General features: G+C 38.5%; 1 protein-coding gene across 2 annotated transcripts in view; it reads left to right on the top strand.

The window, feature by feature from the left end:
* The window catches only part of lrp1bb (low density lipoprotein receptor-related protein 1Bb), a 379,953-nt gene that overhangs the window by 209,283 nt on the left and 155,927 nt on the right, over window positions 1–14,743 (top strand). For both annotated transcript variants that reach the window (XM_065251976.1, XM_065251975.1), the window contains 5 exons: window positions 1,481–1,660; window positions 5,826–6,026; window positions 10,322–10,567; window positions 11,782–11,979; window positions 13,473–13,677. In XM_065251976.1, the coding sequence (XP_065108048.1) occupies window positions 1,481–1,660; window positions 5,826–6,026; window positions 10,322–10,567; window positions 11,782–11,979; window positions 13,473–13,677 (1,030 nt within the window). The remainder of the gene's footprint in view (window positions 1–1,480; window positions 1,661–5,825; window positions 6,027–10,321; window positions 10,568–11,781; window positions 11,980–13,472; window positions 13,678–14,743) is intronic.

Here is a 14,743-nt window from a genome sequence, read left to right as displayed (position 1 = left end):
TCTTATCTAGCAAAACGATGCTCTTTTAAACCACAACTTCTCGTCTAGATCCGGTCGTGATGCGCCAGCGTGACCCCACGCAATACATCAAGAGGTCACAGAGGACGAACGCGAAACTCCGCCCCAGTTTTTACAAGTGTGTTGAAAGAGGACCGTTTCTACGTTGTTGTATGGCAACTGATACAAATTAATGTCTTTGTGTCAGTTTATTGTTTACAATGGCCCGCAAATGTGCGTTTTATATATGTAACACGTGACCACCCTACGTCACTACGCATTTACGTTAGGTCACGCTGGACCGGACCTAGACGAAAAGTCGTGGTTTAAAAGAGCATATTTTTTATTTTTCTTGTCAAAAATGACAATCGTTTCGCTATATAAGACCCTTATGCCTTGTTTAGGATTGTTTGTAGTCCTTTGAAACTACAAAAGTGTTAAGTATTAAATGTTGGGCTCTATTAAAGTCCATTAAAATTAGAAAAATCCTGCAATGTTTTCCTCAAAAAACATAATTTCTTCTCGACTGAACAAAGAAAGACATCAACATTTTGGATGACATGGTGGTGAGTAAATTATCTGATTTTTTTAAAGAAAATAGACTAATCTTTAAATGTATGAAAAATGAAATGTGACAAGAGAACATCTTGAAGTACGCTTGATAAAACTGATTAAGATTGAGAAGGCCAGTGACGGCCAGAATAACCCGCAATAGTCAACAACTATCAAATCATGTGGGAATAAAAATGCTTTGCACCTTCTGCAGTGTTTATTTGCACAATCTGTCTGTGTTGTTTTAGCATCTGATTCACTATAGGATTTTCACGGCCCAAAATATCTATGCTGGATGCAATTTGCATAACACATTTTTGTAGGCTGGTTCTGAGTGTGAAGATTTAAGGATGCAGTATCTGTCATAACACTATTTGCCATGATTTGATGAATTGCGTTCAATCGAAAATTTCTTTTAAAAAAACATTTTAAAACATTTCTTTTAAAGGAACAGTATGTAGGATTGTGGTCAAAACTGGTACTGCAATCACACAACTGGTGGCCAATACACAACATGACAACATAAACATCAGTTGAGGGCTGCAACTCCACTTTTTAAATTACAATATCCTGGCCGGACCACTGTTGTCAGTGATATAAGATTAATTGATATAAATTTCTTACATACTGTTCCTTTAAGATGACATTGCTGTAATATTAAGTGTATTAGATAGTGACGCAAATGGTAATTGTCCTGGAATATGCCTAGTATTTTATAAGTGATGCACATCTATAATAAACTACATTTTGCATTATACAGAGGTGCATTTGTGCTGAATGACAATGGCTTCATTTAAATACTCATGAACGACATTATTTCAGTGCTGATAGTGACCGATCAAGCTGAATTGCAGGTGTTTTGTGCTGAAATAGGCTGTTTAATAAATTGTGCATTAACCTGGCATGTGTCTTTGTTTCTCGTCACGTCCAGCGTTGCCTCCAGTGGAATGCAGTGCAGAGGAGTTTCACTGTCATGCAGATGGGACCTGCATCCCCGAGCGCTGGCGCTGCGATGGGGACAAAGACTGTGAAGACGGCAGTGACGAAAACAACTGCAAGGGGATCAAGAGAATGTGCGATCCTCAGGCAAAGTTTACCTGCAAAAGTTCAGGTAAACTTGACATGCTGGTCTCAAAAGCAGGTCTGTACTGACCTCGCACATTTTTTTGTACTATATTTGTCAGCCCGTGTTCATTCCAGCTGCTAAATTCTGCGAAGCAGCGGGTGTTATTTTGTACCTGATGCCATCCTTCTTGAGTTTGAGTTATGTTTGCTTCTTGCAAATCGAATTGGATGATAAATCCAGGCTTTTTACATGGTGCAATCATGTGCAATAACTGTGTGTGTTCATGTTTATGCAGCACTGTTGAGATTGAGTGGTGTAATTTCTAGTCTTGAATAATATTTTAGCTCACAGCGATGTTTATTTTTTGAAAAAGCATTCTGCATTTTGAAAAGTACCATTTGTAGAAAGCAACATGTCAGTGTTGGGTATTAAGTAAAATACGGATGTGTAATTTCTGCATCAATCACAACACAAAATACGGCATGGCAAAACATTTTATAGTTCTGCCCCACATTCACACCATTGGCTTAGCCAATGATGCTTCTGTATGTCGTTTAACATTAGACATGTTTACATGCACAACATTTTGTCAATCCGACTGAATTAAATCGACAGTTTACATGTACCCTAAACTTTGCAATCTGATTAAAATGTTTGTTTACATGTGCATTCTATATAATCCGAACCAAATACCAAAAACTAATAAATGAAATCCTTTCATCTTTAACACACAGAAAAAAATCAACTCTCTGAAAAAAGCGGGGACTTGGCAACAAAGCGCACAGCATCTCTCATCAAGCTCACGCTTTATCTCTGGATAAATGTACAAATGCCCAACGTTGAGTTGAGTTGGAGAAAGATTTTATTAACTCATTCCCCGCCGTTGATGAAATCTACCCAATTAACCAATTTATAAAAAACTAAAGCATTTTTTTTATTAATTTTAAACTCTATGTACGTTTTGATAATCATTCTGAATCTGATCTCTAACAAAATTCCCTCACAAAAATGCAATTAATTCAGCTTTTTGCAAAATAAATTGTATTTTTGAAAAAAAAATAAACATATTTAAGAGTTTATAAACAGAGAAAAAAAAATAAAGATACAGTAGGATGAAACTTTTTTCTGTTTTGTTTATTTGTTTATTGTTTGTTTAAAAACAGAGGGTCTGTTCTTTTATCTGATATATTTGTATGTTTATATATTTTTAGAAGAAAATTTTCCTGGAAGGCTTTTTGTAAAACTTTTGGAAAAAAAAATTACAAAAAATGGTTGTGGGCAACTTTTCTAAAAAAAAAAGGCTGGCGGGGAATGAGTTAAGAAATTTTCAGATATAGGCACTTTTCAGAAACGCACTACTTTATTTATGTAATGTTATGAAAGACATGAATGCTGCAGAATGTACAGCACGTGACCCCATTACCTTAATATAGTGTGTTGCCATCGCCTTACTATTGCATTTTTCTTTGACGATAATCATGTCATACGTAAATAAGTGGTAAATATAAGACGAAAATGTAAGCACAATTCTTCTGCACATGTGCACAATCTATTTTTGCATCCAAATGAAAAAATACTACGATTCACTTGTTATGGCGTAATTTTTTCCTGCATTTGCAGTCGATCGACCTCAATCATATTGATTAAGGTGTTTACATGAAAGCTTTTCAATCCGACTGAGCCATCAATACGATTGCGAACAGATTATTTAGTTGCATATAAACGTACCTATTGAGTGGCTAAAACATTATGGGTGGTTTCCCGGACAGAGATTAGATTAAGCCAGGACTAGGCCTTAGTTTAATACGGAAATATAACTCGTTTTAATAAACACGCCTTACTAAAAACATAACTTGTGTGCATTTTTAGGCAAAGCAAAGCGCATTGATGTATTTTTAGATTTCAGTTTGGACAGCTCTTACATTTATATTGGTCTAGGAATAGTCTAATCCCTGTCCGGGATAACACCCCATGACTATGTTTCAGTCATGCATTATACAAGAGTTATATGCAAGAAATTTACTTTTGAACATATTTTACTGTCATTTGTATCTATCTAGATTTTTGCTCCACTAAGAGCAGAGTGGAATCAATCAACATGGGACTTTTTGATGTTAAAGTCGTCCTAATTGTAAATGATTGCCTTGTAAAAAGCCATGAATAGCCAAACCATGAAAGGGTTCAATAATTTGTATTCCTTTGATGTAAAAACTGTTCTATTAAGTAATGTACACCCTGTATAGTCCACTTCACTGTAGACACACTGCAAAAAATTACTTTCTTACTTAGTATTTTTGCCTTGTTTTGAGTACAACTATCTAAAAATTCTTAAATTAAGAAGTATTTTCTTGACGAGCAAAATGACCTAAGAAAATAAGGCTAGTTTTTAGACAAACAATATAATAATAATAATAATAATAATACCTTTATTTTATAGAGCGCCTTTAAAAGTGACTTTCTCAAAGCGCTTTACAGAGAATACAACACATTAAAAATACAAAAAATATAGATAACAAAAATAATAAGGAAAATAAAATAATCAGGTAAAAGCAATCCTAAAATAAAACGTTTTAAGACGAGATTTAAAAGTCTCTAAAGTATTTGCTTCCCTTATGTCAGCTGGAAGAGTGTTCCAAAGCTTAGGAGCATAGGATGAAAATGCTCTATCACCCCTGGAGCGAAGCCGTGTCTTAGGCACAACTAAGAGTCCACTTTGAGAGGAACGCAGATTACGACAGGGAGTATAAGGCATTAAAAGATCAGTTAAGTAGTGAGGAGCCAGATCATGTAAAGCCTTATAGGTTAACATAAGGACTTTAAAATCAATACGGTACCTGACTGGGAGCCAATGCAAAGACTTCAAGACAGGGGTAATATGATCTCCAGCCCTGACCCCAGACAGTACTCTAGCAGCCGAATTTTGTAAATATTGGAGTTTGTTGAGTAATGATCTAGATACTCCAACTAAAAGACCATTACAATAGTCCAGACGAGAAAAAACAAAGGAGTTTATCAACTTCTCAGCCACAGCAAAGGACAACATGGGACGTAAACGTGCTATGTTTCTAAGGTGAAAAAAAGATGTCTTAACTGTATTCTGAACAAAAGGCTCAAATGACAGCGACGCATCAAAAATGACCCCAAGATTTTTTAGTTTGGTTTGAAGCGCCAGGGTGACACCATCAATAGACAGGGTAAGCGAACCATCAGCACTTCGCAGTTGATGAGGAGAGCCTAGGAGCATAATGTCCGTTTTAGAGCCATTTAAGGACAGAAAATTATTAGACATCCAAATCTTAATCTCAGAAATACAGTTAGAAAGATGCACAATGTCCACATGTTGACCTGGCCTTGAATGAATATAGATCTGCGTATCGTCAGCATAAAAGTGATAGTTAAGGTCCAGAGATCTGAGTAGCTGACCAAGTGGATAAATATACATACTAAAAAGTAAGGGACCCAGTACTGACCCTTGTGGGACCCCCGTATGTACAGAACCAACTTTGGACCTATGTCCACCCATAAAAACAAATTGACTGCGGTCAGTAAAATAAGACCTAAACCAGCCAAGAACGGTCTCTGACAAACCAAATACAGTTTCCAGACGATTGAGTAACAGTGCATGATCAACAGTGTCGAAGGCAGAACTAAGATCTAAGAGAATGATAAGAGATAGGGAGCCTGAGTCGGAAGCAAATCCGACAATATCAAAAATATCAAATTTAGTTGAATTTGTTCTTAAAACAAGCAAAAAAATCTCCCAATTTTTCTTGAATTGTTTAAGAAAATAATTAGTTCAAGATTTTTTTTCTCACCCCATTGGCAGATATTTTTGCTTTTTTAGCACAAATTCACCTAAATATGATATTTTTTTTTTGTAGTAAGCCCTATTTTCTTATCTTCCTAGAAAATACATCTTGATTTAAGAATTTTTAGATATTTGTGCTGAAAACAAAACAAAAATACTAAGTTAAGAAAGTCATTTTTTTGCAGTGCAAAAATCTAAATCTCCTACTAATTTCACTGATCCTAAAACAGGAAGTGCATTCACCTGTTTAAATGATCAAAAAGGTAGATCGAAAACAAGAAAACTTGAGGTCACCCCTGCTTGAAGTTCCATCTCCTTTCATTGCATACAGCACCTACAAACAACAAATTAGGCCTGACAGCTTGTTTCATGTAGAGATCTAACTGAGTGTTGTGTCCCAAGGGAAGTGTATCAGCAAGAGCTGGGTGTGTGACGGCGACAATGACTGTGAAGACCGCTCAGATGAGGAGTCCTGTGAGACCTCCGTCTGTAAGCCCCCCACTCAGCCCTGCGCTAATGATTCCAGCACCTGTCTGCCTCTTCACAAAATCTGTGATGGGAGAAACGACTGCGGTGACCAATCAGACGAGGGGCCTTTCTGTGGTGAGTACGCGATGCACAGCTGGATGTAGAAATTAATAAGAGGATGGATCCAAGAATTGTGCAAAGTTTAAAGACCACACAAAATGGAATGTAGCATTTTAATCCTAGAAAGCATGCGTTACACTCCTGCGTGCATGATAGATCATCAGTATTTCTAGTTTGTTTCCTGGAAGTAAAAAATAGACCTTGAATGAGTATATCCGATTAAAGTTTATTTTGTCTTCAGAGCTTACAGACATGGACTAAAAGCCACAACACTTCGATTTTGATTTCATGTGGTTTTTGATCAATACAAGTGTTGGCAGTGATATTTAACACCTGGTCTGTGATGCTTATGTTCACGGCCTCATTGTGTTTATTGTAGATCTTTGCCCTTTGAACAACACACATTGAAGGATAGTTCAACCAAAAATGTATCGAAAATTCTGTCATCATTTTCTCATCCTTATGTTGTTTAAACCTGTATACATTTCTTTCTATCTTTTTTTTTTTGATGAACACAAAAAAAGACATTTTGATAAATGATGGTGAGCATGAACCATTGACTTAGTAGTATTGACATAGTAGGAAAAACAAATATGATGGAATTTAATGGGTACCATCAATTATCAAATATATATTTCATTATTTATTACAATACTTCCTTAATATTTGTTTTCCTACTACTGTATGTGATTACTATGGAGCCCCTAAGGGGACAAAAATTAAATAAACTTTCATGTGCTCATGTGAAACTTTCATGTGCTCACACGAAACCTTTATGTGCTTTATGTGTTTTTTTAAAGTTTAGTTTCGCGTGCTCACATGAAGCTATCGCGCCAGCATGTGAAACTATCGCGTGTTCACCTGAAACTATCGCGCGCCCACGTGAAAGCGAAAGTTTCACGCGGGCACGCGATAGTTTCACGCGATAGTTTTTTTAAACGTAATTTTTTTTTTAATCTATAGATTTTTTTTACTCCAATGTCACCTTAAGGGCTCGGTAGATTACCATCATTTATCAAAATATCTTCTTTTGTGTTCATCAGAAAAAAAATTATACAGGTTTAGAACAACATGAAGATGAGTAAATGACAGAATTTAAATTTTAGGTGAACTATCCCTTTAAAACTGCTATTGAGTTACATGCATTAGTAAACCGAAATAATTGTTGGGTTAGTCATGTGGAGTAGCTCTAACACAAAAGCAAAAGCATAAGTAGGCAATGCTCAATCAGAATAGTATAGAAATGGACTCATACACTTGAGTGAATCGATATGTATTGTGTTTATCTCCCTGTTGTTGAACAGACCCCAGTGATACTTTATGTCCACACAGCGTGTCCCTAAGGATTGCCATAATCTCTTTGCGTTGTGTCTATGAACAGGTGTAATTGAAAACCACCACATGCTCTGTATGCTACCAGTGCAGGAAAAACATGAAACCTGCTTGAATCAGAGATTTGAAGTCCTCTCTTGGGAAAGAGTCTCCAGAGATGTATAATTCTCTTAGGGACTGTTAACACCTGGTATTAGGATGCATTTTGGTCAATCAGATCACAAGTAGATGACACTAAATACAGGTGTAAATGGAGTGAAAAATATTTTGAGCTCGTACACTTTTGACCACATTCAGAGGTAGTTGTAAACGCATTTGACCGGGTTGCTTTTGTGGTGTAGGCGTTCATGCGGTCGTATCTGTTCGAACAGCCACAGAATAGAGCCTCTTCTCTGCCTATTGATCTAATTTGTGTGATGTACTGAGCACAATGTTTTTACTTCGGTCCTGACTCTTAGCTCGAACCCACGGTGTTTGGCGCGGTCTTTAGGCTGTCATTAATAAAACTAAAGTGGCTGCTGTTCGCCTCTTTCAGTTTTGTTTCATTTTGCGAACATGTAAATTGAAAGCCCTTACTTATACAAAATGTTGCGCAGCATGTTTACTAACAACACAAGCAGCAGGCATAATATTAGTGCACATCAAATTAAGTTGTCAATTCTCCCGCTTGTGTTTTAACCACTCACCCCCTGAAGTAAGCAGGACAGAAGTGGTCGAAAGTGGACAAAAGAGATAGATTTAAACACCAGGGGCCTCATTTATCAAGCGTGCGTACGCACAGAAGTGTGCGAAGGAACAGTTTTACGCAAAGTGTGGAATTTATCAAATTGCACTTATACAAAGAAATGTGTGTAAATATACTTAACCTCATCCAGCAGTAACTTAATTTCTGTGTCTGTAAAGTTCCTCTTTTTCGCTCTCTTTGCCAATATTGCATTGAGGGGAAAAGCACAACCACGTGACTTATAAAGGGAGGGTTGTCGCCATATATGGTTCATTGGAGGCGTTTCGGAATGCAAATGAACATGAACGTGCACGATCATGGTGTTTAAGAACACATGGGATTTATCGTCAAGGATTACTTACTGATGTGTGTACGAACCACGTGCGCACGTTTGATAAATCCCGATTTTTTTGTACTTACGCACATACGACATTTTATTTGTAAGATAAAATATAGAACATTTTCTACGCAATGTTCATAAATGAAGCCCCAGGTGTGAACAAACATGCGTCTCTCTCGTCCACTTGTGATCCGATCGACCCAAATGCATCTTGACTGTGCGTTCACGCCAGACGCGGAAAAGGCGGCAAGCCTGGAAGGCGCGGATGGTGCGTTCCGTACGAATTGAGCGTTGCCGCGAGAAATGCGCGAGTTGAAAAATCTACACTTTGGCAGATATTCGCGCCACGTTAACCAATCAGGAACTTGCTCTAGTAGTGACATGATTACAGGAAGCGGGCGGAGTCACAGAAGCCCTCTCCCATGATGCAAATTAAGCAAGTAAACTCAAAATGTTAAAGCTCCCAACTCCCTGCGAACAGCTCGTTTTTGCCGCCTCTACCGCGTCTGGTGTGAACACACAGTAACTCTTTCCCCACCAGCGTTTTAAAAAAAGTTACCAGCCAGCGCCAGCATTTTTTAAGTTTAAGCCTTCCAGAAAATGTTCTATTATAAAGTATATAAACATACAGTATATCAAATAAAAGAACAGACGATCTGCTTTCAAACAAATAAAACAAAGATCTCAATCTCTCAAATATGGGTAGGTTTCTTTAAAAATACCAAATTTTGAACAAAAAGTGGAGATAATTGCATGTTTGTACAGGACTTTTGTTAGCGATCACATTTAGAACAATGATCAAAACATACACAGAGTTTTTACTGTTTCTGAATCCATAGATGCTTTAGTGGTTTATAAGTTGGGTAAGAGTGCCACCTACTGGATAATAGTGGAAATATGGATTGCCATAAAAACTCGTCAAGGAAGCGTCATTGACAGGGAAGCATTTCCTCTTAATTTGCAAGATAACAATGGCGGGGAAAGAGTTAATGCTAGGTATAAACAGGACCTTTAGTTACGGTGGATACCTACACGAGTTTCAGGTTTTAGGACAACGCTTTTGGCGTTAGCCTCTCATCGCCAATTACATCATATAAAAAACCTTGAGGCGCTGACTGGTTTGAACCAGTGTGGTGAGACTTTGTGCCATTTGTAGAAGCAGGAAAGCAGCTATTCCCAACCTCCAAATAGACTTCAGGGCCCCCTGTGATGAAAATTCAATTTTTTCTTGCGGGCGCAGGGGGGATCATCTTAATCAGTAGAGGCAAAGAGACCTTGGAAAGTGTCATTTTCACTTTTTGTCTTTCTCATGAAGATGTGCCTTCCTCTTAAAAAAGGACCAGGTGCTTCAATGAAAGAAAAAGCTTATCCATTAGAGATGAGAGACTAAGAGAAACCCAAGTTTGTCTGATTCATTCTGAAAGAAGATGATGTATCTGAGACCCAGTTTTCATTTCTTTCATACCAAAGAAAAAGCCATTTTTCACATTCAATGACTTTGTTTGGCTTGTGCAGCGACTGGAGTCGGTCTCCATAATTCAGTCCTGTGGTTTTTCGTGGAGTCTGTCGAATGCATAATGTAATTCTTTGCATAACTGCTTTTTTATCATACTCGGCCGCTCTTGTTGATTATGGGAAATCGTAATGGCATAAAGGTCTAGTCAACAAAGAAACAGCCAAAGTTTTGGGGGCAAGGGACGATAAGCTTGCTTAAAGTTTCTACCTCGTATTTTTTCTGGTCTTGTGCAAATGTTCAATTCAAAATGTGCTCCGGCAGGTCTTCACTCATGTGTGGCTTTTCTGTTTCAATTCACGCTTTGAATCTCATAGGCTGGCAAACATGACTTCCTATCACCAGTTTCTTTTTTTTACGTATTTCATTTTCCACTCTCACACTGTTCTTGTCTCTTCCAGAGAAATGTTTGCAGGGGAACGGGGGCTGCAGTCACCAGTGTGCAGTGATCCCAAGCAAGGGGGTTGTGTGTTCCTGTCCCACCGGACTCAATCTGGGGTCTGACAACCGCACTTGCCAGACAGTGGACTACTGCACGACGCACCTGAAGTGTAGTCAGATATGCGAGCAACATAAAACCGTTGTCAAGTGTTCCTGTTATTCCGGCTGGACACTTGATGCAGATGGAGAGAACTGCCATAGCATCGGTACTTCATTTCAAATTTAAGCATGGCACTGTCAATGCACAGTTCACCTAAAAATACACATTTTTACCAAAGAACACCAATCACTGATAAGCTGCAAAACTGATAATGCACTATACTGTACGTTTTTGGGATGAACTATTCTTTTCGATATGCATTTAAAGGCTAGACATGCCTGCCTTCATGGTCCTTTTGAGTACATTTACGCATTTGGCAGACACTTTATACAAATTGACTCCAAGGTATGGATTTTTATCAGTACGTTCCCTAGGATTCAAACCCAAGCTTACACAGAACAGAATAAGAGCTCATGCAAATTAGATTACTCCATTTAAGTAACACATTTATTTAAAATTCATATGGACTAGTTGTGTAATATGTCCACAGTGCATAGCAATAAGAGCAACAGTAATACAATGACAGCAGGACACACAGGCTGGAGGTTCCCATTGAGAAACTAATGTCTTACAACAGCAAGCCTGCCAAATGCTTTTACATTGTCTCAGGGTATCTGAATTTGGGTCATTATTCAGAAAATGACAGTGAGCATCTGGGTGGAATTTTATAGATTTAGCTTAAGCGACTCGTAAAGCTCTTGAGATCAAGATTGTGCTTTAGTAGATTGCGACATTTTTTGCTCTCAGCAGGTTATCTACAAGATACAAGAAAATGATTTTGCATTGTTTTGGGTGGTGATTGTGGCATAGTGAATATAATGCTGTGCTGTGAAGTGAAGAGACTGCATCAAAAATGTATTTTTTTGTAGAATAATATATTTAATGTTCATTGGATGGTGAAATGCAACAGCAAATGCATTATGATTAATGTAATGATCTATAGTCTGAGCTCAACCAGAAACAATAGTGTGAATAAAAAAGTGAGCTAGACTAAAATGAGATCCGAGTTTGGATTTGGGGCGAGAGACATCACCATCCATAATTACTGGCTCTCTTTTTGGTCTATTTAAAGAGGTCTTTTAAAGTAGTCTTTAAGTGTGAAGCTCCTTTAATCTGAGATCGCTCCAGGTGGATCATCCCTGTAATGAGTGTACTGTAAGGTATTTCGGATAAAAGCATCAGCTAAAAGCCTCATTAGCATTTGTGCGCATGGAAAAATACAAAATGCACACGGTTGATGACTCCGCACAAAGCCTGACTGTATTTTCTATTGCACAGGTGTGGGGTGTTAATGACCAATTTGTGTCTTGCATCTACCAGATCCCTTTGAGGCTTTCGTTATCTTCTCTATTCGCCACGAAATCAGACGAATCGACCTTCATAAACGTGACTACAGCCTGCTCGTGCCCGGTCTTCGCAACACCATCGCTCTCGACTTTCACTTCAACCAGAGTCTGCTTTACTGGACCGATGTGGTGGAGGATAAGATCTACCGGGGAAAGCTCTCGGACACCGGAGGTAAAAAACGCACAACCTTTATATCCCTTGGTCTTTATAAAACCATAAGCTTTAGTTAGTTAAGGTCGAATTTCTATTTCCCTGTTCCTAATACACAAGCCAAGTCCCTCAAGAGTAATGCATCGCAGTATGCATTGTGCATGAGCTGGCTCTCTGAATGATGCCTCTATAGGGCCGATGAATATCCTTGCATTGTTTTGAAGACTATTTTGAAGCTGCATTAAGTGCGCTTCCCGGTTTTTCTCTCTCAGGACCTGGCTCCCATTGAAGATATCGCTCTCCTTTTGTTAGCCTTCAAAAAGCTCTCCATGGCTATGGATAATTGCCAACAGCTGGATTACAGACAGCTGAGAAAGTCTTTAATGTTTTCTAAAACACTAAACGTCTTCTTCAATGTCAGCACGTTCATCCTTAGGATACTGTTGAATGGACCAGCATTGTTGGTCATCGGCATATGTTGTAGGTTAGATACATGGGCCAGGTGCACCAGCTGTGTGTACTTGCGGCGTAAATGGGCGTAAAGCTAAGTTACAGTTTATGCACTGCTGAGTTTTTGAACGTCGCACCATTAAACTTCCACCGTTGTAACCCCACATGTAAACTAAACATTTATGGAAGCCTCTAACCAGAAGTAATGTTTAAAATAAAATAGCAAGCCCATTGGGTTATCAGTGAGCTTATCCTTTAGGTGACTTTGTGCTCTGTATATGCCGGCATTTATCTTTGAAATAACATTGTAAATAGCATCTTCCCAGCATGAAACCCACCTGTTCCAATACTTTATATATATATACGTTTGGTGTAATTGCCCAAGAATGGAAAGTAATAAAAACAAACTTCAAATAGTCATTTGTAGCAGAAATGTGTGTGCTGCTTGTGTAAAAATATAATGAATCGAGCCAAAACCAAAAAGCGTTAGGTTGTGCCCAACTCTCCCCTACATATTTTAAATACACTTTTTATTTTACTTCATGACAATGTATGTTTTGTATTTCAAATGTATATGAACATCATCCATGACAAACTATAACTGAAACAGAGCAAAGTTTTTCAGATTTAGCTACTTTTTAAGGGCAGTCATGGCCTGTGGTTAGAGATTCAGGCTTGTAACCCAAATGTAGCCAGTTCGATTCCCATGAAAGAGAGGTATGACTGAGCTGCCTTTGGGTTGTTTCACTTTTTGGACCAATGCGTAAAATAATAAATATTATTATTAATAATACTTTGTTTTTCATAAGTTAGTACTAAGCTTTCCAGCGAGCCTCCTTAGCCCCACCTGCTTCATCTGAAAAACATGCAGTTTGACCAACATTTTTGCTGGTCCACCAGCCAAACCAGCAAGTTGCTGGTCTAAGCTGGTCTGTTCAGCAGGGAGCAGCATTTGGAAGAGCTCAACAGTTAAAGAGAAGCTCAAAGCAACCAGAATGCCTCGCTCTGCTGAATTCGATATCCTGTCCGCCCTGTGAACTAGCCTGAGTGGTTTGTTTTTCTAGGTGTAACCGGGGTCGAAGTTGTGATTCAGCATGGCCTGGCTACCCCAGAGGGACTTGCAGTGGATTGGATTGCAGGAAACCTGTACTGGATAGACAGCAACTTGGATCAAATCGAAGTAGCAAAGCTGAATGGCCAAATGAGAACCACTTTGATCGCCGGTGGCATGGAGCATCCGCGAGCTCTGGCCGTGGATCCGGGGCAGGGGTGTGTATTCATTTCGTGTAATATATTCTACGCAGTCATTTCCTTTTCATTCTTTTCCTTTACACAGTAATATGCACCGCTTCCAAACCCACAGGATCATAATTTGTCCTCACAGAGACTATCTTGGGTACATAACAGAGCAATCATATTTCAGGGGACTTGTTTGTCATCTATTACTAATGATAGTTCTAGGATAACACGCAGCTTCTTGCTGTTTATTCTTTGTGTTCCGTTTCTTTTTTCGTCCTTTTGCTCTCCGCTGTGCTCCGCTCTTTCTCGGCTTCACATCGCTCATGCAGACACTCTTGAAAAAGGAAGTCTTATATGACAGACGCTCGGAATAGTCACACGATTATTCCCACAGTATTTGAAACTCATTAATAGTGTTTATTGGCATTGTATCAAATGCAAAACATGTTAACCTGCTTTATCCAACGGCGATAATTACAGCGCCAAACTCTGCACGCGTCCCCAAAAGCAAAAATACCACATCTATACAGTTCGCATAGAGCTCATGTTGGTGCTCAGCTGGATGGCGTGCTGAAAGCTATTTCACTGAAACGTGAAAAGAACAATTAGCAAAAACATTCAAGGTCTGATTTTACACTCCAGCAGTGTGGCGTATATTTAAAAATCCTTCGAAAATGCCCCGCACTACTGTGCTACGGAGCGGTGCGTGTTGAAAATGAAAGGATTAGTTGTCTGTAATTAGCCATTCTTTTATTCATCGAAAGCTTGAATTAATGATTGGAGACCACGGACCGATGATTTGCCCTGCTGAAAGGGAGAACGCTGCATCCTTGTAGCCATGTTTATGCGTTTTGTATATTTTATGCTTAGTTTCCATTGTCTGCAAACATTTGGCTGGCAGTTTAATTATTCTTGATAGAGTTAATGCCCGATGCAAGAGCATGATCACACATTTCATTAGCGAATGAGCTTGATGCAAGTATTTAGCATTTTATAATCCATGTAATACAGACATTTGAATGTGTCCTTTGTTTCATAACACTCCAGAGAACTACGGGATCAGTTAAAGTAACCCTTGTGTTATATTAAGGCTTAT

Source organism: Paramisgurnus dabryanus, chromosome 15, assembly GCF_030506205.2.
Source record: "Paramisgurnus dabryanus chromosome 15, PD_genome_1.1, whole genome shotgun sequence".
Taxonomy (NCBI): Eukaryota; Metazoa; Chordata; class Actinopteri; order Cypriniformes; family Cobitidae; genus Paramisgurnus; species Paramisgurnus dabryanus.
Note: the sequence above shows the minus strand (reverse complement) of the source record. Positions and strands in the feature narration are given on the sequence as shown.